General features: G+C 39.2%; 2 protein-coding genes across 7 annotated transcripts; one reads left to right on the top strand and one right to left on the bottom strand.

Annotated features, from left to right (window-relative positions):
• The first annotated feature begins 467 nt into the window (after positions 1 to 467).
• On the top strand, positions 468 to 3,082 carry tnfrsf9a (tumor necrosis factor receptor superfamily, member 9a). Its single transcript, XM_082519018.1, has 7 exons — positions 468 to 840; positions 1,426 to 1,545; positions 1,669 to 1,806; positions 1,902 to 1,974; positions 2,082 to 2,194; positions 2,277 to 2,435; positions 2,534 to 3,082. Exons 1-7 carry the CDS (start codon positions 714 to 716, stop codon positions 2,653 to 2,655), a joined length of 852 nt encoding a protein of 283 aa, XP_082375144.1. The 5' UTR covers positions 468 to 713; the 3' UTR covers positions 2,656 to 3,082.
• A 296-nt stretch (positions 3,083 to 3,378) lies between these two features.
• ccdc187 (coiled-coil domain containing 187) lies at positions 3,379 to 23,694 on the bottom strand. 6 transcript variants are annotated; one of them, XM_082519017.1, is made up of 13 exons: positions 23,329 to 23,694; positions 22,937 to 23,032; positions 17,018 to 17,080; positions 16,250 to 16,388; positions 15,974 to 16,064; positions 15,411 to 15,443; positions 10,105 to 10,183; positions 7,660 to 7,781; positions 7,482 to 7,553; positions 7,264 to 7,398; positions 7,025 to 7,119; positions 6,846 to 6,940; positions 3,379 to 6,765 (listed from the first exon to the last, which is right to left on the bottom strand). In XM_082519017.1, the coding sequence occupies exons 2-13, from the start codon at positions 22,983 to 22,985 to the stop codon at positions 6,617 to 6,619; spliced, it is 1,122 nt and encodes a 373-aa protein (XP_082375143.1). In that variant the 5' UTR covers positions 22,986 to 23,032; positions 23,329 to 23,694; the 3' UTR covers positions 3,379 to 6,616. The 6 variants fall into 6 exon arrangements, with proteins under 6 accessions (XP_082375143.1, XP_082375140.1, XP_082375141.1 ...); XM_082519014.1 differs by lacking the exon at positions 23,329 to 23,694 and adding an exon at positions 19,152 to 19,216 and having other exon boundaries at positions 22,937 to 23,016; XM_082519015.1 differs by lacking the exons at positions 22,937 to 23,032; positions 23,329 to 23,694 and adding exons at positions 19,152 to 19,216; positions 20,724 to 20,846.
• Positions 23,695 to 24,986: the final 1,292 nt, after the last annotated feature.

The following is a 24,986-nucleotide window of genomic DNA, read 5'->3' on the forward strand; positions in this document are numbered from 1 at the left end:
GCAAAAGCTTCTAGAAAGTAAAGCTGCTATTTGAATTAACTTCACATTTGCAGGTGGAGAACTTGACTGTGCTGTTGTAAACACATTGCGGCGATTGCATCTAAGTTCCAGGAAATCTAGTTTAGCCCTAGTTCAGACAGTTCTATGAAGAACAGAACAGATTTGAACGGTCGTTCAAGTTTGAAGGCATGCATAACACGACATTATCACGGCTTTATTTGGTTACTGGTAGAGGAAAAGAAACGAATATTGTAATCTGACTGAGCAAAGTTTCGCTTTTCTTTTTCCTACAGCCAGCGACAACTTTATATCTTGGTATCTCTTTGTGTATTTTGAATGAATTCATTTATTTTTAATAAATACATTGTAGTTGTATAAAAATGACTAAGACAAAAAACTGTCTATGCATGTAGATGAATTGTACCATGCTGAGTCACACCGTTGTGACACGCCCCCCCCGTCCCCCGCGACAACACTTTTTATAAGCGCTCAGCTGGCAAGAGGGTTAAAAACCTTTCTGACTGCTGAAGTCGCAACTATACAGTCTGCTTAATATGAGTGCAGAGCGCAGAACGATGCTCACACAGATTTAGGTAAAGAGAAAAGCCGAATTAGTGCCGCGTGGAAGAGATACCTGGAATAATTCTTCGATTGGATTAAATCAACTCTCTCCTGGAGTGGCTGTATCATCTTCAAGGCTGGGAAGCTGAAGTATGGCTGCAATCGCCTGGCTGATCGTTCTCTTTTTGGGCATCCGCATCCAGTGCAGTGTTGTGGAGATGGGCTGCAAGGAATGGGCGCTAAAGGGGAACGATGTTTGCTGTAACAGCTGTCACCCAGGTAATAAAGAAAAAAAAAGATCCAGAATCTCATAAAAGTTTGCAGATAGACTCTACATTTATTAGTTTTTTTTACAGATGTGCAGCTTTTTTGTTTGTTTGTTTTTAACGGCGCTCTTTTGAATTAAACTACATTTACAGTTTAGCCTACTGTATATTCACGAGTGAGATAAAAGAAGTCTTTTCTTCCACATTATTAAACCCAGCTATTATCTTTGGATGTTGAAAAAAAAAGTTGAGATTGTTTTCCAACCTTTGAGGAGTTCCTCTGCGGTGGCCACATGCAACCAAAGATAGTTTCAGTGGTTTTTCACCTAATCCACAACAAAGGCAAGGATGATGCAGCTGATATATCCAATCATTGGGAAATGTCACTGACAGAATTTGTCAGTTTCATTCCTGTACATCCAGTGTAAGAGCAGTAAATATAGTTATTAGAGTTCAAAGTTTTCTAGAAACCCCAATCTTATAACTTATGAACCTTAAAAAGGAAATCTTTTGTCATTTATTAAGATGCATTATAGCTTTGATGGAGCCAGTGTCACTGAAATTTATGTGTATTTTACTCCCTTGCTTATTTTTGCAGGAAATCACCTAGTCGAGGAGTGTGGTAAAACCCCAAAAGAACTTTGTAAACCCTGTGAGCCCGGGACCTATACAGTGCACCCTAAAAAATACAGATGTTACCCTTGTACACAGTGTGTAGGTATGTTGGTGCATTAATTAAGTCACAACCATATAAGAGCATTTCATCAGCAGTGTATTAAATTCTGGGCTAATATAGATTTCTGTAGTACTACAAGAGCTTTTAATCTTTTTGTATGTTTAGGTGCTCAGGTCCTTCTACAAGCCTGCACTGCCACAACTGATACCAAGTGTGGCTGTAGAGAAGGACTTACTTGTGGTGATGAACGTTGTTCCTTCTGTGTGAAGACGTGTGAAAAAGGCTTCGAACCTACAGTTAATCGTAAGTAAAAGTACAAATAATAAGCTTTTAACTTTAGTCCAGACACTACACATGTTGGCTTAAATGGCAAATCAACACACTGACTGTCTCCACAGGTGACTGCAGAAAATGTCCAAATGGAACATATAACGACAAAGTTCACCAGAAGTGCAAACCCTGGAGTACCAAGTAAGATAATACCCTTTACTAAACACCACCATGTTTTACAGTAATAAAACACTTGATAAATCCCAGAAAAGTCACAGGGAATCTTTTGTCACGCTTGTTTCTCCCAGGTGCTCCAATCCAAATGAGCAGATTGTGGTCAAAGGAGATGCATTAAATGACATTAAGTGTGTTCCAGTTATACCTAAGGCAACACGTGGCCAAGAAGTTAAACCTGACTCTGGTAAGTCATGATTTTTTTTCCTCTTATCATACTGCTTCAGTTCTGATCTAAAGTTGACTATAACAGTGCTGTTTTGAAACAGATGCTCAAGACCCGATATGGCCACTGTTTGTTATCATTGGCATACTTGTCTTGTTCCCCGTCACCATCATCATTATCACGATCGTAGCTGTGAAAAACCTCCAGAAAAGAAAGAAGACAAAAAAGAGAATTCATGAAAAAATCATTGTAAATCCTACAGGTAATTTCTCTTGCATTTCATGATTAGGTAATATATCACCTGAATCATAGTGATTAACTATTTTAATTGCTTACTTTTTCCCTCTTTTTCTCCTTCAGATGATCCCAGGACATTAATTGCAATAGAGTGCAGTTTCCATGAGGCTCAGCAGGAACAGGGCAGCACTTGCAGCTCAGAGTCACTGGACTCTAAGGACTCTTCAGAGCAGCTGATTGCATGAATGGAATGCCCTGGGCTAGAAAGCCGCATGGAAGTAGCTTTTTCCTTTAAGGAAACAGGATTTTACAGCTAAAATGGGATTCTTCTTTCTTCATACTGAGCAACTTTTTGTTTTTTTAAATGTCTTTGTTATACCAAGTTGCTTAGGCCAGCTGTCTTTATTTTAGAACAGCATAAGCTACTGTGTAAAAAGGCCTAAGAGGACAAAACAAACTGTAACATCATGCTCAGTTTTAACAACTGGATACAGTTTCAGTGATCCTTCAATAACACAGTCTGTTGAAACAAGAGGAAGGGGAATTCTGAGAGGGGAAAGAAGAAAGTGGACTTAACAATAGGTTATTCACCATGTAAATTCTAACAGCAGGCTGGTTTTTTGCCATCTTGAAATGTGAACACAGTCATGAAATAACAATCAACAAAAGCTAGCCTTTTTGCCATTACGTTTTTAAACTGCATTCAAAGTTCAGTCTACTTGCCCCAGTACACTGTAAAACAGCTGTAGTCAGTAAGAGTATGATAGACAGTCATTAATCTGTTATTTGCACGCCTGAGTGGTAAAACTGCCAAGTATTTCTCAGTTTGAAAATACGACGTGGGTGAGTGTGCAAGTGGGTGTAACAGACTGATTTTAGTCATATTACTTTCTGAGCCTTTATATTACCTCCCAGTAGTATGGTTTTACATATGCTCAAAGCCTCAACATAACATAGCAACCTACCTGCTGTTTATGGCAGTTTTGTTGTTTTAATTGTTTTATCTGTTGGTCATTTACAGTTTGTCTTTTTTTTTTTTTATAATTATTATTTGTTAAATTGTGAAAATAGGTAGCTAGACTCATTATTGCATGTAGCCTCTTCCACTCCACTGAACTTTACCAGGAACTATATGGACTTTCCAACTGTTGCTTAACTGGTCAAAAAAAGCCCAGTGAAGGGACTTCCCTATTTTAAGTAGATAAAGCTACGATTCAAGATGAAGCACTAGGGAGACCTATTAGTGAAATACTGAGTGTACAGAATGGTTCACAAATGAAAGGTAAAAATCGTTCAGCTGTGACAATCACTGAGCATGTTAAGGCACGCTGTATGACTAAGTGTTTATCAGATCAAGTATGCGTTCAACAGGTCAGAATAAAAACAAAAATGAAATGCTCTAAAGCTTAGTAACACAATTGCGAAAATCTTTCAGTATTCCTCACGAGTGCCACATGGGAAATCCACCAATTATCGCTGTAACTCTTGAATGTCTTGGGAAATCCTGTGAACAAATATGCTTGACTAATGTAAATGACATGCAAGCTAAACCCAGGGGCCAAGCGGAAACCCCCCAGAGAGAGTAGAGTAGAGTGCGTTACTTTTAGTTTCTTCTAGAACAGCAGAGTGGGCAGCAAGATTAGACCAAACGTTTTTTTGTTTTGTTTTTTAATTCTATTGCTCCCCTGGTCTGTAAAAGGCAAGTGTTTCTTCATGGAACATTTGAGAAATATACTGTGTGGGCTTTGCCTGAAAACGTTTACCCACGCCTATAGTAATAGAGCAGCGTATGAGTCACCTCTCCAACAAAGCAAAATCAGTTAAAGACTTCAAAGTTCACAGGTGGCGCAGTGAAAAAGTGTTAACATTACAGTACAGTCATACAGTGACATTTTAATACGACTGCAGCACTTTATTATACCTGCTGAATATTACCTGATGAATGTCATGTACTTTTGGTTTGAATGTATAATTTTGTCTCACGGTGGTTTCCTATAAAATGTCTTCAGCTGTCTAAAGTACTGTATAAAACTGATTATATGTATTTTTACACTGTACTTACATCTCATTTTTGAACAAGCAATAAAGATTGTATTTATTATGTACAGAATAGTTGCAGTCATGGTGTCGTATTTCAGTTGTGTAAAGAAAAGAGTTTAAATGTGGCAGCAAGAACAACATACACAAAACAAAAAGAGAGACCAATAAATAGTAATACATGCATCAAAATTATTTCCAGTCACTTCTGTTAGATTCCTGTTTGGCATTAGGAATAGTGTTAAAGTGACCTGGTAAAACATGCAAGTGTTTTAGTTCAAAGTCTGTCTTTGGTGTTGGATTTCAGAGATTGCGAAATGTAGTTGTAAGCTCCAAAAGGTAATAGTAGCAGCTAAGCTTCATGTAGCTATAGCATAGAGCTATAGTTTTATTTATTCCATGAGCTGTCAGCAAGAGTATAATGAACTTCCTCGTTCGAGTGGGAAATAATTACATTTAATTTTGACTTCTTTCACTACCACTATGTTAATGTGATCCAGTTTTACAACTTCTGGGATTTCCATCTATAAAAAGTAAACAAAGTTAGTTTGATTGTCGTTGGATAACAGCAAACATGACAAGAACTGCTTTGAAACAAGATTACTTTGTCACTATTTCTTTGTAAAGATTAACGTTCACATGCTTCTGGAGATTCCCCCAAGAAATAGAGTGGAGGAAATAATTATTTGCTCCCCTGCTGAATTTGTACATTTACTCACTTAAGAGGAAATTAACAGTCTCTAATTTTTATGGTAGCTTCATTTTAATGGAGACCAACAGAATCTCAACCAAAAATACAGAGGATCGGTTGATCCTCTACAACCAATCCAGAATTCTGGCTCCCACAGATTGCCTATATCCCTGCACATACAGGCAATTACAATCCGTCAATCAATTACAGACACTGGCAATCTGATGTGTATAAAACAAACCTGTCCACAGAATCAATTTCAAAGTTTTCACCACCATGGACAAGACCAAAGAGCTGTCAGAGGAAGTTACTGACCAGACTGTAGACCTAACACAAGGCTGGAATGGACTACAAGACTATCAGCAAGAAGCTTAGTGAGAAGGTAAAAACAGTTGTGCGACTATTCAGAAGTGGAATAAAATGACATGGGAGAAAGTGCTGCGGTCAGATGAAGCCAAAATCAAATTCTTTGGCATCAACTTGACCTACTGTGTTTGGAGGTAAAGAAACTGAGTGTGATCCAAAGAACACCATACTTACAACAAGTATGGAGGTGTAAATATTATGCTTTGGGGCTGTTTTCCTGCTAAAAGTACAGACAACTTGACTGCAATAACAGGGAAATGGACAGGGCCAAGTACTGTGAAGGTTTTGGATGAGAACCTCTTTCCCTGAGCCAGAACACTGAAGAGGGGTTGTGAATGGATCTACCAATCTGACAAGCACTCAAAACATATCGCCAAGGCAACAAAGGGGTGGTTAAAGAAGAAGCATATTAAGGTCATGGAGTGGCCTAACAAGTCTCCAGACCTCAATCCAATCTGTGGAGGGAACTGAAGCTTCAAGTTGCAAAGCATTTTATAACTTTTATATAATGTGTTTTTTCTGGATTTTTGTTAATATTTTGTTTCACTCCATTAAAATAAAATTACCATAAAATAAAAACTGTTCATATCTTCATAAGTGAGCAAACTTACAAATTCACCATGGGTTCAAATAATTATTTTTCCCACATTATACCTAGTTTAGACATAATTTCTTTAGGGATTATTAAAGTATTCTGATTCAGACAATGGGATGAAGTTATATACTAGGTGGCAGAACATAGAAGTCTACTTGGATGGTTTAGTGTATTTGTAATGTAAATAAAGTGTAGGCACAACTTGGGGAGGACTGAGAGATCCAGCTGACAGTATACTGGTTAACTACATATAAAATACAATACAATAACAAACCCAACATTTCCCTTTAGCATTTATAAAAGCCATGATTTTAAAATGTTGTCTTTACTCAATCGAGAATCTAAAAAGTCTCCTTATTCCACTGCTCTAAAAAAAAGTGCTAGTAGGGGCAGCTGAGTGAATGCTATTCGTGTCAGTTTTAACCCTAAAATAATAAGCAATGAGAACTCTAGCTGAACTGATTAAGTGTTTTAAAAGAAACGGTGTATGGCCTACAGCAGAACACAGTGTTGGAGATCACTGTTGCTTGCAGTTCTCCTTCTTCTCTTTGGATTTACTTCGTCCTGATTTGTCTGTTTGACGCTTTGTTGGCGGAATAAATGTAGGCTCCTCAAGCATTTCATTTAGACCTGACTGTGGCACAGGAAGGGGCTGAGTAGCTGGACCTACAATGGAGGAAAAGGAACTGTCAAGTTATTGTTTCAACAGTTTCAACAGTGGTTTTATTTCAGTTCAGTTCAAATACCCATTTGTCCCATTTGGAGGCTCATTGTGCCTTGCCTCCTCGCCTGGAAGGTTGGATCCAATTCCTCTGCAATGTTTCTAATCTGCTGGGCTGATCTATAAATGTAGCAGCTATAAGTCACCATATTTTTGAAATATCAGACATACAGCATTAATTAAGAGATTTAACTTGTTAATTACGGTGTAGTGGTGGTGGGACTTGGCGGAAGGTTCTCTGGAGAGCAGTCCTCAGTCGGGGAAGGAAAGCCCTCTGAGTCAAGTCTCTCTCGTTGGACCTGAAATGAACAAAGAGGTTTCTCAGCTTGTTTAAAACCTCTGCTGGCAGAAGCACCCAATAAAGACCTTTCACACATATGCATAACAGGTCTGTGTATATGTTTGTCTTTGTCTTGAATTCCTAACCACATGTTCAAACAAACCTGTCTCTCTCTTGCAGCTCGTCTGTCATGATGATTTATCATCGCCCTATGCTCACGCCAAGACTCAGGTCCTTCCAGCTCACGAGATCTACGCTTTGATTTAATTTCTTGTTTCTGCATGAATCGTGCAATTTCCTACACAAAAAAAGGCATGATCTTACTAATCAGTTGGATGTTAAATAAACGGATACTGATGACATGTCAGTTTATCATTCCACCTCATCCTGTGCCACTTGTGCTACTCTGAAGTCCCCGTCTGGATAAGGACAACGTTGAGATGGCTGAGAGTTCTGTGAGGAAACAGAAAGTAAATGTTCAGATCAACAAACCAAACTTCTGTTTTTCTGCTAACCTTCTAAACTACAGTGTTTCATGTTAAATTCTTGGATCAGTTACCCTCCCAAACAGCTTTTCCTCTTCCTCCTGTAGCTTGAGGGCCAGTTCTTCATCTTCTAAAACCTGCTGCAGCTCCCCCAGGCTCAGATTAGTTTCACTCAGCTCTGGTTGAAGTGGTGCTCCTAAAGATGAAGTTTGACAGTGTCAAATTCACAGAAAATTGAGCAACTGTGATGATGATGAGCACATGATTTGTTAAAAAAAACAAAAAAAAACCCATCACCCATTAATCATTCAAGTTTACCGAAAGAGTCGGGGAAAGGTTATTTACAATGACATTTGAAATGACAGCACAAGGTGAAAAGATGCAAAATGAAAGCAACTCCCTGGAATTAATTATCTTACAACCCTCAAGATGAAAAGAAAAAAAAAAGAATTAGAAGAAGGAAAAGTAGAGAATTAAAGTACAAAGCAAAGACTATTTTAGACCACTGATTTTGTAGATATGAAACGGGGAAACGTCCCACTTCAGTAAGGAATCAAGACACCACTAAAGCCCAAGTCCAGATAAGGGGATGATTAAGGGAAGATGAGAGGAGCAGATGTACACAGAGAGGGACAGCACCATGCTGGAAGCTTTCCCTCTGCAGATTAGAGTTGGCTGCAGGTCTAAGTGTTACCTGCTGCTGTGCGCCTTGACCTATCCCTGGTTGAAGCCCTGCTGCTGGTGCTGAGACTTTGGCTACGTCCTGGGGCTCTTCGGCGGGGTACATTTATTCTCCTCTCCACGTCTTGCTCCTCCTCTGAGCTTAAGCTTTCTTCTGCGGTCCTGTGTAAATGCCTCCGCTCGCTTGCTGCCCTCCTGACTCTATAATTATTTACATTCCTCTCTCCCCTCTCATCATTGTTACTCCACCTTCTACTGCCTTGTCTTTCTCTTTTAGAAAGGTCTGAGTCCCTTCTCCTAATCTCATAAATCTCTCCATTATCATGATGCCTGTCTCGGTCTTCTCTGTGATCTCTCCCACTGTTCTCTCGGTATGACAATCTCTTCCTCTCCCTAATATCTCCATGGAAACTGTGCCTCGTGGAAGCAGCTCTGTGGAAGGCTCTCTGATGTGGTTGGGAGTCGCCGCAGGAGACCTCACTCCCATGAAACACCTGGCTGTCTCTGCTTTGAGGCCTTATTTGCAGTGGCGCCCCATTGCCACCAAGCTTCACAGGCACACCCCTCTCTTTGAGGACACGGGCCAGCATCTTCCACACTTGGCTGCTTTCACTCTGCTCCCTGCGAGAGCTCCTCTTATCATCTCGAAAACGGACGTGTTTGTCAGGGCTGTCCTTGTAGCTCCAGGTCTTTGCAAAGTCTCTGTTGCTGTGTGTATCCCTGTCATGCAGCCGAACAGATTCACTCTGACTGCGTCGCTTTTCTCTAAACTCGACTAACTGAGAGCCTGGATCCTGACCTCTGATATCATACTCAGCTCTGTACTTCCTCTCTTTATCCTGATTCCTAGGCCTCCCTTCATTCAGATCACCATTTTCATAAAAGTCCTCGTCCCACTCTTCTCTCTCCTCCCTGAACTCGTCTGAGAGCGTTCTACGAGAGTAAACTCTTCTGCAATTTCTCTCTTGTGGCTGATGTAAAGATGCCCGCTGTCGAGCAGGTGCAGTGTTGAATCTTTCATTCAGCCTCTGGGACCAAACAGAGAGCTGTTCAGAGAAAACTGTGTCCGAGTCATCTGAATTTTCACACAAAGGCTCTCTCAATTCACTCCTAATTTGCCTAATGGAATTGGGGTGTCCTTGATTTGACCATGAAGTTGTATTTTTCTGAGCTGCTAACCCCCTTGGGGAGTTAGTCTGAGGCCCAGTTATGTCTGAGTGAGAAGTAGATGATCGCCACCTGGTGGTGGTGCTAGGGTACTGCTCTTCCCCCTGGCAAACGCTGTTGTGTGTGTGCTGTTGTAGGGATAGCAGTGCAGGGTCACTCGTGCTGCCTTTGGCAATGCCAAACATGCAAACAAAAAAGGGTGGGTGGGTGAGTCTGTTAGTGATTATTATTAATGATGAGGTAACACAGCAATACAATCTACAATTAGTATAAATGGATGAAATATAACTGACATATTTCCATGCATTTACATACAAGAATGAGCCCTGCAAATGCTGTAAATGTAATTCCATGCGTTAAAGACAATATCAAAACAAACATGAGAGCAAGTAAGAAAAAAAAAACCATGAAGATATTCATGAACAAATGAGCAACTTTTTTGTTCATGGCCTTGTAGTATCTGTGGTGAGTGATTTAAATACAGCTGCAGTAATGATCACAAGCAGAGCCAAGAATGTTTAGTAAGAAGCTAAATAATGCCAGGTTGTGTCCTATAGTATAACAAAGCCTTCTGCAAACCACTAAAAATATCAAAAAACCCCAAAACATTTTATTTAAACAATGTGAAAATTTCTAAACAACCTTCATAACTATATACAATAAAGCTTTACCTTCACTATGGCTCCCTGACCCTCTACTTCGTCTCCTGATACTCTCCTCTTCCTCTTCTTGCAACCGTTTGGCAATTTCCTGTGGAAACAAGGCCAGTGTGTACACAAATATGACTTTCAGCAGATAAAATGATCTCTTCCATCAAATAAGCACTTAATCAAATATATTTTTCTATTTTCCAGTTTAGTTTTCAACAAGATTCACCAACAACATGTAAGGCATTTCTATAAAATAATGTGAAGAATGACAGAATCTTTTAGTGTATGACATAGTAAAAAAAAAAAAAAAAAAAAAAAAAAAAAAAAAACCAAGAGCAAATAAAAGACTAAATTATAAAACAAAAAACTGAGCTTCCCCGATTAAAAGAATGACACAATAAATGGTCGGGTTACATTGATGTGGAACTATGAGTCGACATAACTGCAAGAATGAGGCTCCACATACATTGTACCCTTTTCCACCAACAGAGGGCAATATAACATAGATAAAATCAACAGCTGCAATTTGACAATGAAGGAAAATCTTATCCATGAATTAATATATCCCATATGGATGATTTTGCTTTTGTTCATAATGTAGCAGAGAGCTGTCTTGGGCTCCAGATATTCCTTCGTCGGTTTAAACCTCACACCACTCTTTAAACTCGCGTAGCTCCTTTAGATTTGCTCTCATTGGTGAGGTAACAACCAAAATGGACCAAAACCTTAGACCACATTTTTACATGAAGATAGGAATCTTACTACATTGGACATGCAGAGTTATGTTGGGGGATCTGATACTGCTGTGAGGTGATGTGACATCTTAATAGCGGTCATTTAACTAATTCTGTTCTGGGTGGCCAGAGACACCACAGGATTTAGAACTCTGACTGAATAGAACCTGTAAGAAAAAATTAAGAAAAGTAAACTTTTACAGCAGAAGCAGATCAATGCCACTGCTCCACTTGAAGTAACACTGTCACAGGGGATTGTCTGGTCTTACCAGAGCAGCTGTGTGTCTCTACGGTCCAGCTTCAATGTATCTGAGTGCTACTTTTTTGTGCTACCAATAAATCATCAAAATTCAACCAGTGAATTCTATGAGATTTCCCTCTGTGGGCAGCATTTACAACATAAATCATAAGCAAAAGCAAGCACAGCTGCTTTTGCCTTGCAATCAGGACATTTGTGTGAGCCACTTTGCCAGCATCAGCAGACAATCAGCAGCTTGCCATGGCAGGTTAGGCGTGCAGTGCCACAGGGATCTGGCATTTAAAAGTGCACAGCCTGATGCCTTCTGTTCCTTAATTAAAGACACGATCTACAGGGAGGCAAATATTTAATCAACACCTCTGATCTCCCTGTCATTATGGAAAGCAAGCTAACGTGTGCGCTAATAGTCCATCATTTGATCCCCACGTCAACACTCATAAAAAGAAAATACTGCAGAGCCAAAAAAGTAAACTAGGGTTTACATTTAATGTAAAGTGTAAACCACAGAGTTCAAACCCAACCCCTTTACTAATGATCAAGGAATTTTATAGCCCTCTATGACCTCACACCCTCCAAACAAGGAGCTTTTGTACACAGCCTTCTCCAAAAAGGAAACTGCCATGTAGAGAAAATATTTTGCTGTAGTAGCCATGTGAAACAGACAACCAGGCCAGCTGGAGAGTTTTCATGGCTGAGTCGATGACTTTTTCCAGCACAATAGACTTCTCGTTTCTCAGTGACACCATTCATGTTATTCAAAGAATCAGATGAATTTCTTTTTGGTAAAGCAAGTTATACAAAATGCATCAAGACAGCATCATTGAGGAGGGCAGGATTTGCCTTGTGTGTGAACATTCAAACACCGTGGGAGTGGTGATTGATGAGAACCATCTGGTTGGACAACCATGTTTTGGCTGCAAGATGAATTGTTTTTGTATTTACAGCTCTGTAGAGGTTCACTTCCATACCATAAACAGGAGATAGATACATGTAAAAACAGCTATCCAAGCATTATATTTATATTGCAAACTTGGATTTGTAACCAGATGGTCATGCTCATGTTTGTTTATATTAAAACTAGATGTACAGCACTGTGTAAGCATCTTGAGCCACGGCTGATTTCTTTTATAGCTTGTGTCTAAGGAGACAAACTTCACACGAGCAATTTCAGAGGAATGTTTTTTGTTTGTTAAGCCATTTAACATTTACTTGTAAATCACTGAAGCATAAAAAAGAGACCAAAGTGAAGGGAGGAATAAAGAGCTTATTTTAATTTGAATCTTTAGGCACTTTGTTACTAGCAGCCTGTCACAAAAGCACATCAACTGTTGCCATTTTGTTAGCATGATAAAAAAATGTCAAAGATAACAAAGTTTGATAGCATAAAATAATATTTTTGTACTGATTACCAAGGGCACGGAGTATCTTGGGATGGTGTGCAAAGTGTCCTTAAAAAAACACACTGAGAAAACTAAAGTGGAGACAAGAGAAGTTACACATCTGCTACTTTGATCTGAAAAGCTGAAAGACATGTCTTCAAGAAATAGGGGAAAAAAAATCCAGCAAAAACCTGACACATGACTTTGATGCATGGCCCTTCAGTTGATCCGTGTAGTGTTCACTGAGGCCACCTAGAAATGGTCTCAGTGGAAGCGTGGCTGTCAAAAAGCCATTCATAAAGAAAGGGAAAAGGCTTAAGAATGCCAAATTACACAAGAACTAGACTAAAATAAAATGAGTGGCAGGAAGTCCTATGGAGAGATAAACCAAATCTTAATATTTTGGTTCTACAGGAGATCAGGACAGAAGGATAACAGTGAGTGTCTACAGTGTCTAAAACACAGTGGATGCGCTGTCATGGTTAGAGTTTTGATGTAATTATGAATGCAGAAAATTACTGTTCGTTTTTGATCCAGCATGCAACACCATCTGGAAAGCATCTGAATGGGAATAGCTTTATTTATTTTTTAAAATCATGACACTGATGCCAATCACAGTGCATAAAAGCATAGCTAGATTGAAAAACAGACAATAGCGTCTCAGAACCCAGATCTCAACATTATTAAAACATTGTGGCAGAAAACGGAACAAGAGGAAGCCAACATCCAAAGAAGGGCTTTAAATGTCCTTCAATGGAGAACTATTCCTGAAGACTACTTACAGAAATTACAAGAAAGCTCGCCTAAGAGAGTTAAGGATGTGTTGAAGAAAAGGTGGTCATACCAAAAACTGACTTTTAAGCTTCTTAAAACTGCACAAAATCTGTTTTTGCCTTATACACTGCATTTCAAAAATATGCTTAAATTGCAGCATCTATTTCCCAGGAAAATGTAAAGAAATGAGGGTCGAGCCTTTTGCATAATACCGTATTTTATGAACAGATACACCTTGTACATCTTTGAGGCTATACTCAGGTCAAATAGTGATTCATCTAAATGATAATGTCATCATGCTATCGAGTTCACATCGACACGTCATAAAATGCATAATTTGTTAAACCAATAAGCACTAAAAGCAAAGTGCAGCTATGGATAATAGACATGGCACTAATTTTGCAAATATCAGTTGATAAACTAAGGAACTGAACTTGATCATAGTATTAGTTAGTTGTTAATTTCATGGCAACGCTAACGAAATGATCAGGAGATCGCTGATGTCATAGGTTTCTTTTTCCCAAGATCATAAATGTAAGTACAAAGTTTCATAGCAATACATTTCTGTTGAAATATTTTCAGTCAGAAGTAATATTCCTATACATAGAGCTAATGGGGCTAAAACATTCAAGCCATCATTCTGTAATAGAGTTTATTAGAATCTAAATGATTTATTTAGAGATTAAAATATTAAACAACAAAATTGAGAATACGACAGTGTGCAAGTTTTGCATGACTAAATGCGCACATATGAATGCATTCTGGATAAAGCGCTTGCTGGTCCATGTCTGGAGCTAAGCACCGGTGAAACTGCTTGAGCCATCATCGCTTGAACGACTGTGCTAAACAGCTGACCGTGCTTTTAAAGCCCTCTTTTGGAGCGATGGATGCACCCGAGGCCCAGAGCAACACTTTGCTGCCAGTGGGATTCATTATTTACTCAGTTAGTCCTAAGTGTGAGCAGAATGAGCCATATGATACTCCCTGTAACAGGCGCATAATTAAATGATATATAAATACATCCTAAGTGTCATAAATGCCTATGAGTCCCTGTGCTGTGTGTGAATTCACTGACTTTAAAAGGGGAATGCCAGTGGTATTAATTTACCTTTTACCATCACTAAATCCTATAAAAAAAATGATTTTTCCTTACTTTTCACCTGATTTTTTTCACATTGTTTTGTAAGTTTGTATGCATATCATACAAAAAAAGTTAAAAAAAAATATATTTGTGCTATCCCTTTTAACAAAAGAAAGAAATGCTCATACTTCCAAGGACAGACGGGAAACGAGTATCTCTCCAAGTATTAGTTTGTGCTGAAGGTAAACTTGTTCATACAGTATCCTGTTCTGCTCTGGTTACTGCCAGCAACTTGATGCCCATGGAAAAGGATTTGTTCCTCTTTCAGGAACAAATCCCTCACAATATTTTACTTTGCAAAGTTTGCTGTCAAGGTTTTTTATCTTATTATCAGGGGAACCGTTCAGTTCGGAGTTAATACCATGGAGCTTTTAAATTAAAAATGACAAAAATGAGTGGCTGGTAGAGGAAAACTAATTTTCTACTTTGCACATCTTTCATTCAAGGATCACGTCTATATCTTCTAGAATAGTCTATAGTGGTTTGAACTTGACTTGACTTTAAAACTATAGATTTGCACAAGAAAGAGATACACATTAAGAAATACATTTAAAATACAAATGCATGCTCATGCTACTGTATTGTTTGACCTGTGTGCGCTGTGACATTAAAACGATGATATTATAAGGCGTTGAAGGTGCATAAATGCAAAAAAGGGTAATTTTAGCCTACTGCTGATTGATTACTAGGCAACATGAAGACACGAGAGATCATGTATAATTCAGCTTTTATGTATATGAATGAGATATAATTATTTTGAAACTGAAATAACAGAAAACAGGTAAAAAAACAGGTTCTTTTAGAACATTAGCAGGTCGCTGCCAGGTAATATATTATGATGACATCAGGATAAATATAACTGAAAATTTGTGGATATAAATCAGATACTACTGTCATGAAAACTATCATAAAAATGATAAAATACTTTCATAAAGTGTTATAGGGACAGTAATGCTGAAAACAGATTATTTTATCCCGTTGCTAGTTACAACATCACAATATCTGATATAGATAAGAACCTTCATGGGCCTAAGATGTACCTGTGTGCCAAGTTTGGATGCTCTCCTGATCATCTAGGGAGGTGTTGGCGGTCACACACACATAAAAAATGAACATGCAGAAAGACAGAGAGAGATTTTGTATATTATAGTAAGATGAGCTTACCAGCCATGTAGTATTATAACACTAGTACACTTTCCATCAAAGTCAACTGAGCTAAAGATAAGATTTTTTTAAAATCAAATATGTTCAAAGTTACCAAACCTAACAAGTTTCTCCCTATTTGGTTACATGCATGACAGCTCATGGTTAAGCTCCCCAGTTAACCTAGGCTATAGCGAGCATGGGTGCTAAGGTAAATAACCCATTTAAGGTTATGATAAAGTTCCAATATTTGGGTAAACCCTTTGAGATGTATGCATCATCTCATTTCAAAGGGGTCCAACCAGACTCTTCTTATCTCCATAAAGGTAGATTTATTTTTTTGAATGTTGGGTACTGTAAAAGAAGATTAAATACACATTGCTTTTTAAAAAAAAATATTTATGCACAGGTTGGTAATAAAATATGCTATGTAAGCAAAGAGATGTGAGTAAAAGCTCACCTCATCATCCAGCTCCCTCCTCTGAGCCTCCTCAGCACATCTCTGGAGTTCTTCCTGAATCACACGGGCGTACTCAAAGTCCTGCTCCTCTCTACAAAGCAGTCGCAGAAGAAAATTACTTCTCATATTTGTGATTTATGGATACAATAATCAACATAACATGCAGCAAAGTAAAAGAAGACATAAATTTGTGCAATAAATTTCCATGCAGTCGCGTAAGGGTTGCATGTAGCACAGTGTGGTTATTGCAGGAGTGTGCTTTGAGGAGTCACCTACAGTTGTCTGGAGGCCTGTCTCTGAAGGGCACTCTGCTGGGCCTGCTGCTCCTCCTCTTCATCCTGCAGCTTCTTGGCTACACGGATGTCATTCTGCACAAGCTGGTTCTTCTGAATGTTGGTGGTATAGTATTGCTCGACTGTAAGTGCAAGGCAGAGAAAAGGGGAGATAGTAAGGCAACGTGCAATGCAAGTATCAAAAGGGACCGTATTTGATCTATTACATATGAATTAATATTTACTATATTGCATTTGAACTTTAAATCTGTTTTCATTTTAAATCATTATGAATGTTTTGATTATCTGAAACATGGTTTGCTGCATGCCAGCTCTTCAGTGATGACACTTTCGAGGAATCTTAAAAATACATACCAAATTGTATGGCTTTTTTTTTTTTTTACAAAGATGTACAGAGACACCACAGCAGCAACCAAAAAGGCTTTCATGGAAATACATATGTTATGTAGTACATATACATCTGTGCGAGAGTTGACACTTATTGAAAAGTGTTCATAAAATTTTGGTTGCGTAATTAAAATACTCGAGGGAGCTGTTGTTTTGGATTGCATTATTTGGCACACCAGTGCAATTCTAAAGTCCTTGGCAAGTCTGCAGCATAACACTGCGGTTGTGAATACTTCAGGAAAAGATGAACCCAACATACAGTGGTGGTTCACTGAGACAGAATGGAGTGCAGCTCACATAATAGAAGTTAGTAGACGCTTGCACAGTATGCAGCTGTCAAATAGCTGCTTAACTTTGTACTTACTCTCCTGCTCTTGCAGGTTGTGTGCCAGCGCTCCATCCTCCAGCACAGCAAAACACTGGCACACTGAAACAATAGACAACAGCAACATTTACAAACAGTTACAAAGTGCTCACAAATGAATGAAGGGGTGGGATACAAGTGTTTAATAAAGTGAGGAGTTCTCAGAGGCTGACGATTACTAAAACAACAGAAAACCGACAGCAGTCAGGAATGGATGTCAATGGCTCCATCGAAAAACAAAAGCTAAGCCTTTGGATGAACTGTGCTGCTTTTGGTCCAACAGTCTGTCCAAAGGGAAACAATAGGATACAAGTGCTGTGTGTTATGATGGATGTTTACACGACACAGACAAAAGCAGAGGAGTGTCCCTTTAAACTGGAAAAAGCAACCGTCCACCACTCTGGCATCACTGTTAAATACATGAAAGGATCTTATAAAATGTTTATAGCAGGGTAGCTGCATTTCAGAGAAAGATTCAAGTGCCCAAAATTAGCAGTCACAGACTTTTAGAGCAAAATAGCAGCTCCACCGTCCTGAGCGATGCTCATGTGCTACACGTGTGTGTGAGCAGCTTTTAACAGTAACAGCAGTACAACACACAAAGTCATTCGCTCATTGTTAAAAGGATGCTAAGAGATGCCGAGATGCATGCTTTTCTTTCACTTATGTGCTCACTATGCCTACCAAATGAATATGCAAAGTTTAAGAGCAGCTGACTGCAAACCTTTAAGTTATTGCAGATGGTACAAATGTACAGTGTGTCGAATGAAAGCTGTAAGGCTGACATAAATCCAAAGGCTTTAACTACAAGCTTGCTGTATTCCAACTCTGTCTGGTACTCCATATCAAGCCACAAGTCTTTCATATCCTGTGATCCAATAGTCTGGCCACCTGCTGCTAGATATGGCAATAAAACATATCAGTTTCATGTCATTAGTGAACTCTCACCAGAGAATGCTGCAAAGACTAGCACTTTAACATAGACTTAAGAACATAAGAATTATACAATTGTTATTCTAATCTAAACTATAAACATATTAAGTGCTTACAGTAGTCCTTAATGAGGCACAGTAGCTTCTTATCGGTGTTTAAAGATCTGTCAAACAAACTCAAACGTTACTCAGGAGAAAATGAACACAGACCGCAGCATTGTGGCTTAGATGTTTCTCCAACTCTTCCATTTCTCCACTCACACAGCTTACAGTGACCCCGCCAAAACCGCTTACCGGTAGCTACCTAATAGATTTTCATCAGGGAACACAGAGAGTTGCTTTTTCGTACAATGGAGGCTTCTTAATAGCAAAAGAACGACAGAGGACAGTGTCTAAGAGGAGATTTAGCTCACTGCTGAAAACCTTTCATGCTGAGCCAGAGACTGGGCCAATTAAAAACACCTGTCCTTCTGCTAATCCATCCACTGAGCCCAACACAGCGGGCTGTGTAACGGTTGTGGAGACAATGGCTCCACAAATGTTGCACACATGCTTTCAGTTGTTTAAGATAACCTGATTAGCTTGTGAAAGCTTAAAATTTATATGCAGGCTATAACACATTTTACATTGATATTGTTGTTTTTTGTTTTTTTTTATTCTTTTAGCCTTTTTTAGGATATATAGACAGATAATATTTCTAAACTTTCAGGAAAACCTAGTAGTGATATATACTGCTTGGACAATTGGGTACACCAGCATGAGCTTACATACTATCAAAGCTACTCAATTTCTGATGCTTGTAAGTTTTTAGACTGAGAGACACTTCTAATGCTCTTCCTTCTAGCCCTGGTAAAGTCTGTACCCAGGCAGCTGTGACCATAAGTTGAATAAGTGGATGGACAGATGTCCAGGAAAATGTTACCTTTAACCACAGCCTCAAAATAAACACATAACTGTCAACAAAAAATTATTAATATGAGCGGATATAAAAAAAAAAAAAAGAATTTGTGCCAGGGCTGTTGTGTTAAATTGCACTGGATTGTTCAGGGGTCAGGTTGCCACTTGCTTGAGGATGCTTAATGGAGAGCAGCGTGTTATTATTAAAGGTGTATAGACAAATGAAGTACACATTTACCCAAAAAAAAAAAAAAAAAAAAAAAGGTTTTAAATAAAAGGCAGACAGATCTCTGAAATGTACTTACTATCTGGAGATGTATTAGATGGTAATACTGATGACGACAACAAGTTGGTGGCGTCGACATTCATTCTAATAGGGATATATTAGGATTACAGGACAGCAGGTGAATACAAATATAACATCAGGTGTTTGATCCATTCCAAGCTTGAAGAATGTTTCAAGACATTCATTCATATCTAACTCATACCTATCTAAATATGCATTCCTCTCGCATTTTGTTGAACTTTATCTTGACCACTAACGCCTAATCCTATAATGCTTATAACAATTTTCTTCATTTATACAAAACACAATTGTATCCAACGTTTTATAGACAATCAAAGGCTCTTCCTTGTTTGAAAATAGGACAGTAAAAAAAAAACAAAAAAAAAAAACAACCTGCTAAGAAGAAGTCTCTGAGGAGTAGGTTTCAATCTAGAGAGGCTCAACTGTCACAGGCCATGAAAATCACCCAGACAGCACAAAGCCCCAAAGGAAGCCTCTTTACAACACGAACGACCCTACAAGCCTACACTGAGAATTTTACCAAAACAGACATGCATTACCACTTACACCTGTCGCTGAGCTTAAGAGACTATCCGCTAAATGGATCTCTAACCTGCCCTTATGGGTCCAGTCTGCCGGTGAGGAGGGTTTAAGTCGAAGGATTGATTTTATCCGACGGTACAAAATGACAAGTCCAAACAATTTACTCTTTGAATCCAACGAAGAAAGAAGAGCAAAGCGGAAAATGAGGGGAAAATGAAAGAAATGACAGTCTTCTCTGGCATGAGCATGGATGTGCATGTGGGTGTGTCTGCATTGTGGGCGAACTTGTTTTTCCACAGCACTGCTATAGGGGTTGGAAACAGAGACTTCACAATTGTTACTTCTAAACAGGTTTTGTGAAACAAGGTGTGAGACACTCAGAGCCACCAATCCCCCCCAAAAAACATATGCTCAGTGTGACTGCAGGCAATCCAACTGTAAGCTTCTTAATGAAGGTCCTTAATAGGGTTGTGTCTGTTTTCTAAGAGGATAGTGAATCAAAGATCCAGCAGGGAAAAAAAATTAATGCTACGTTTGGAAAAAACAAGGATAAGATCCACTGAGAGTGAGAAAGAGTACAAAGCAAAAACATAATGTAAAAAAAGCAAAAAAATAAACAAAAAAAAGCCTGAGTCAGCATCACTGTATAGCACAGAGCTCCCCACTAGTTTGACTTTTGTAATATCCAATTTTTAAGCAAGAACCTACCACGGCTATGACCTTAAAGCCTAGACAGTCGTATGGAAAAGTCTGTTTTCCATACATTTAAATGCATTTTTTTCAACTGCAACCTTCACTCATAATACAGAAACACATAGGTGAATGTATTTTTATTAGCGCACTAACAGCCGATCTTCCAAAACAAAATTATGCAGATCATGTCTATGATCCAGCGCGCAGGAACAGCCGCTCAAACACTGACAGAGATATTTCACTTTCATCTTCACAGCTACTTGGATAGCAGCAGTTGCAAATGCCTGCCAAACAAAGAAACCGGCTAAAGGAGAAATGACAAGGGTTCTATTTTCAGCCAAAATCCCCCACTGACCGCCCACATGCTCTCTCCTCTCGCTCCCTTCCTCTCTGGACTGTTCTGCTCTCCTCCTCACTGCTTTTTCTGCACAAGATTCCACCACGAAGTGCCTGGCCATCCCACAGATCTTTGTGTTGTGCTATAAACGCAGCATACTGGGCCAAATAACTCCTGAACTAGACCAGTTTGTCAGGGAGAACAAAGAGAGGTGAGGGTATTGGGACTCTGGGTCAGTTGGTGAGAGTGAAATTAGGAATGAGGGGGAGGTGGGGGGGGAATTCCTCTGGGAGCTGCATTCCCTCAGCACATCAGGCTATATCAGGAGCAGGAGAGGAGGGAAAAAACAGGAACTGATAAGGGGTGCAGTGGAAACAAAGAAAGCTGACTTTGCCGGGGCTCTTAAATGGTGAGGAAAGTGAAGGTGGAAAGGGACAAGGGAAACTTTGGCTCTTAGGAAAAAGGAAGCATATGCATGCACAAAAGAACACAAAGTAAACCATCGCAGAACTAAAAAGAGAAAATGTCTCTCTGGTAAAAAAAGATAATGGATAAAGAAAAAAAAATCAGTGACCAGACAGATGATTTACATACTGCAATTGCCTCATTGACAAGTTTATAGGTGCTATTACTGGCTTTGTTTGTGCACTGGCCCCTGCTCAATAAAGCATAAAAATGCTAAGCTGCACAGTGTGCCCTTTGTGTGTGGAAACAAGAGTGGAGTGCTGAATTATCTCCCTTGATAAAAAGACTCGCAGACCTACTTCTATCCCATTCATTAGCTTGGACATGCCAAAGAATGAGTCTTCACTGAGGCGACAGCTTACAAGTTCCTAACCTGTGAATGTTTCCACACTTACATGCAAGCAGATAAAAATCAATTTAGCGTCATTTTCTTCAGAGTCATTTTAAGCTATAGATTGAAAATTATTCAGCACAATACATTTAAAATGTTTTAAACAAATATGAATTTATTGTCTAGCATATTCAGTATAGTTAGAGAAGCTAAAAAAAACAAGCACATAATTGTGAGTATTTTGCAGAGCACCTTCATCTGAGCTGAATTCCCATTTCTTTCCCATGGATTCACATATCCCGGCTATCTCATTCTTTGCTCTTATCTGCATCCAGCATGCCAGTTCTGTCACTCATGAGATCAATCTCTGTAAAGCAATGCAACATGACCCTTTGTACACAACAACTTTGTACTCCAGCCTTATTTTACCTGGCTTTAGTCTTTCCTGTGTGGTTGCTCTCCCAAACTCTATACGGGAAACCAGCTTAATAAACCTAAAGCTGGCTGAACATGTGCATGGACCCTCATCAAGTTTTTTCCAGGCTCAGCCTTTTGGGGGATTGACTGCGCACATAAAAATGACTGGTTCAAATAAAGCTTGGACAAAGAGGTTTTGTTACCTTTTATAATGCTTGCATTTGCTTGTTATTTCTGGCCGTGCAATAATTAAAAATGGTTTTGTTTTTAAGATTGGGCAAACTAACCCCTACTTAGAAAATGCTGGTTAAAAATATTTTTGTCCTGGTGATTTTCCTTTGGTGAAAGGCCAGACCAACCTGTTGCAGGGAAAAACCCTGCTCATACTTCAGTTGTTTGAACAGCGTTAATGATGCGCACGTTTCCTTTGTTAGATAGTGATTCATAAAAGACGATCAGTTCTTTTTAGATGCTTAGTACATTTGAACAATTATTAAACTTGATTGAAATATCATCAGATCACTGTGTGTTTATTTTTTTCTCGTGACTTCATACAAAGCAATTCAATTTGACTGCAATAAATAGACTAGAGTTTTTTAGATTTCCTAACAGACAATTCGGTACCAGCTTTATTCCTGTTACCATGCAGCACAGCACTTAAATCTGCACTGTCTGCTGCATCAGCCACAACACACAACAAGACACTTCTTATCCGATGTAGATACAGAGCACTGATTTAAGTTAGTCATAACACAAAAATGAGAGGATACAAAGTGGTCGCTCTCATTCTCTCTCAAACAGAAGGGTAGACAAGTCTGCTCTTAGCTAGAGTGTCAATAAAAACTCTTACGGGCTCCATGTCTGTAGCTCAGTAAGTGCCCATGATCTCTAACCTGCATGTATAGAGGCTAAACACGCACACACACAAAGCTTTTCTCCAGACATACAAAGAACCACTTTTCTCTTGAACTTTCTATAGCTGCTAAAGTTGGGTCTGTGTGGGAGTGTATAAGCCTACCTTCTTGGACACGTGGAAGGTTGGATTGGTCAATCTCCAGCTCTGCCATCACTGTCCTCCCTGTGCCCTTAAAGCCTCATGATGATACAGAAGACTCTGGCAACAGAAAGAAATTGGTTCTTAATTAACATACAGCAAAATTAAGAAGCAATGAGTTTCCACGCCAGACAACCATAGTGAACTCGAACCTCAAATAAAACATTTGGTAATAAACATACTGAACAGATATTAACCCACTAATATTCGCCCACAGAGCTGATTACTCACTAACTAGCTGAGATCAATGGCTACCAGGAGCAACGCTACTGTTGCCATTAACTAAAGGTTAGAATGTAATGTAAACATAATTTGAAGGCCACTTGCAGAACAAAGTAAAATAACAGCAGCCCTACCTGTTCCCAGCACGCAGCCGCCCACGCACACACTGCAGTGTTGTGTTTGTACACAGCCTATTCAACAAGTACCAAACATGACAGCGAAGTGTCAACTTTGGAGTCGCTCGCACTTCTCCCTCCCTCTCTCCTTTCCTGTTTCTCTGTCTGTGCTACAAACTATGCAAAATGTCACGAGCACACTTGACCGTTTCTAACGCCTCTACTTTGGGTGTGAATTTTAAGCGAAAGCGGAGGTACTTGTTCATCACAGAAACAAAGACCCGTAGACTCGTGATGGTAAGCCAGGGCGGACAAACTTAGCCCACAGTCTGTCGCTCCGGCTGCTGCTTCTTCGCAGCTCCTGTTCGGCAACAGTGTGGGCGGTTAAAAGATGCTGCCTTTACGTGCAAACCGAAACTCGGGCTCTCGTCTATCACGAGCCACGGTCTCTTAATAAAAATTCTAATGTATTGCCAAATGTTTTACCAGCTCTTTCATTCCAGGAAAAGCCCGTTTTCTTCGGTGGCAGAGGCAGAGGCAGGATAAAAGGTCGGTATAGAAAATAATAATAATAATAATAATAATACTGTAAGGAAAGAAGAGCTCAATTCAGGCCAAAGGTGATTATGAATTCAGATGGGACACGTGGTAGCAGGACACTGAAGTTGGTGACACCCATCTTGTATACTATTAAAGCTCCAGTAATGCTGTCCAGGCCTAAGCATACATAGTTGTTCAGCGAGTGAATATGTATTTTTCAACAGTCCTTGAAGGCATCTCAAATGTTCCAATTGCTCACATTTTCCAGAGCGGCATAGGCTATACTTTACTATGTATTCTTTTTATTGCTGTAGTTTGAATATAGTAGGCTGTGTTTATTGGTTTCATTGCAAAGCATGGAGATGGGAAAGAACGGAAAGACATTTGAGAGAGGGAGCTGAGGAAGGAATCTGTCGAATTCAAAGCTGATAATTAATTTCACTCAACATCTGCTTCAAGAAAAAAAAAAAACTAGATTTGTGCAGAAATAATAGGCAGAACTAACATTTCCTGCAGTGTACAGATAATAAGCCAGACTGACAGTTTTAAGACTGATAATATTGGAGAGAGACAGCTCTGACTAAGAATACGATTCCCCCCTTAGAAATACATTTAAACCCAATTTACTGGTAATGTGTAAAATGACAACTATTAAACGTAACGTTTCTAAACGTAACGATGCCCTCTGCTGGCTGCGTTTGTGCCGCTGAAATATTGGCAAGTTAGAAAGAAATCTCTGGTCTCGTAGTTGAAAAGGATGGCAATGTTTGGATTGTTATAACTTGTTGATGTGAGGCGTAGTTTTAAGATGCATGATTTTCAGGAGGTTTAGACAGTCCGATGTTTTCAGGGATAAAGGTTGGTAAATAAGGGCATATTAACCAAAAAACAAACAAGCATGGGAATCAGATCAAGAAGAAGAAGAATTCAACTTGAGAGTATCAAAGAAATAAACAGATGGAGAGAAAGAGATTGGGCTGGAGGGGGTCTCATTCAATTCAACTAGCACATGGCGTTTCCACCTGGTGGTGACCACATTTTTAGCAGGTGTTAAGCCAGCGAAAAGCATCTTTCTAGACTTTGTGTGGTGCATGAAAAGTAGTCACCCGAGGCTATTCCCATACCATGAAATAAAA

This window comes from Aulonocara stuartgranti (assembly GCF_965226115.1).
Source record: "Aulonocara stuartgranti genome assembly, chromosome: 20".
Classification (NCBI taxonomy): domain Eukaryota; kingdom Metazoa; phylum Chordata; class Actinopteri; order Cichliformes; family Cichlidae; genus Aulonocara; species Aulonocara stuartgranti.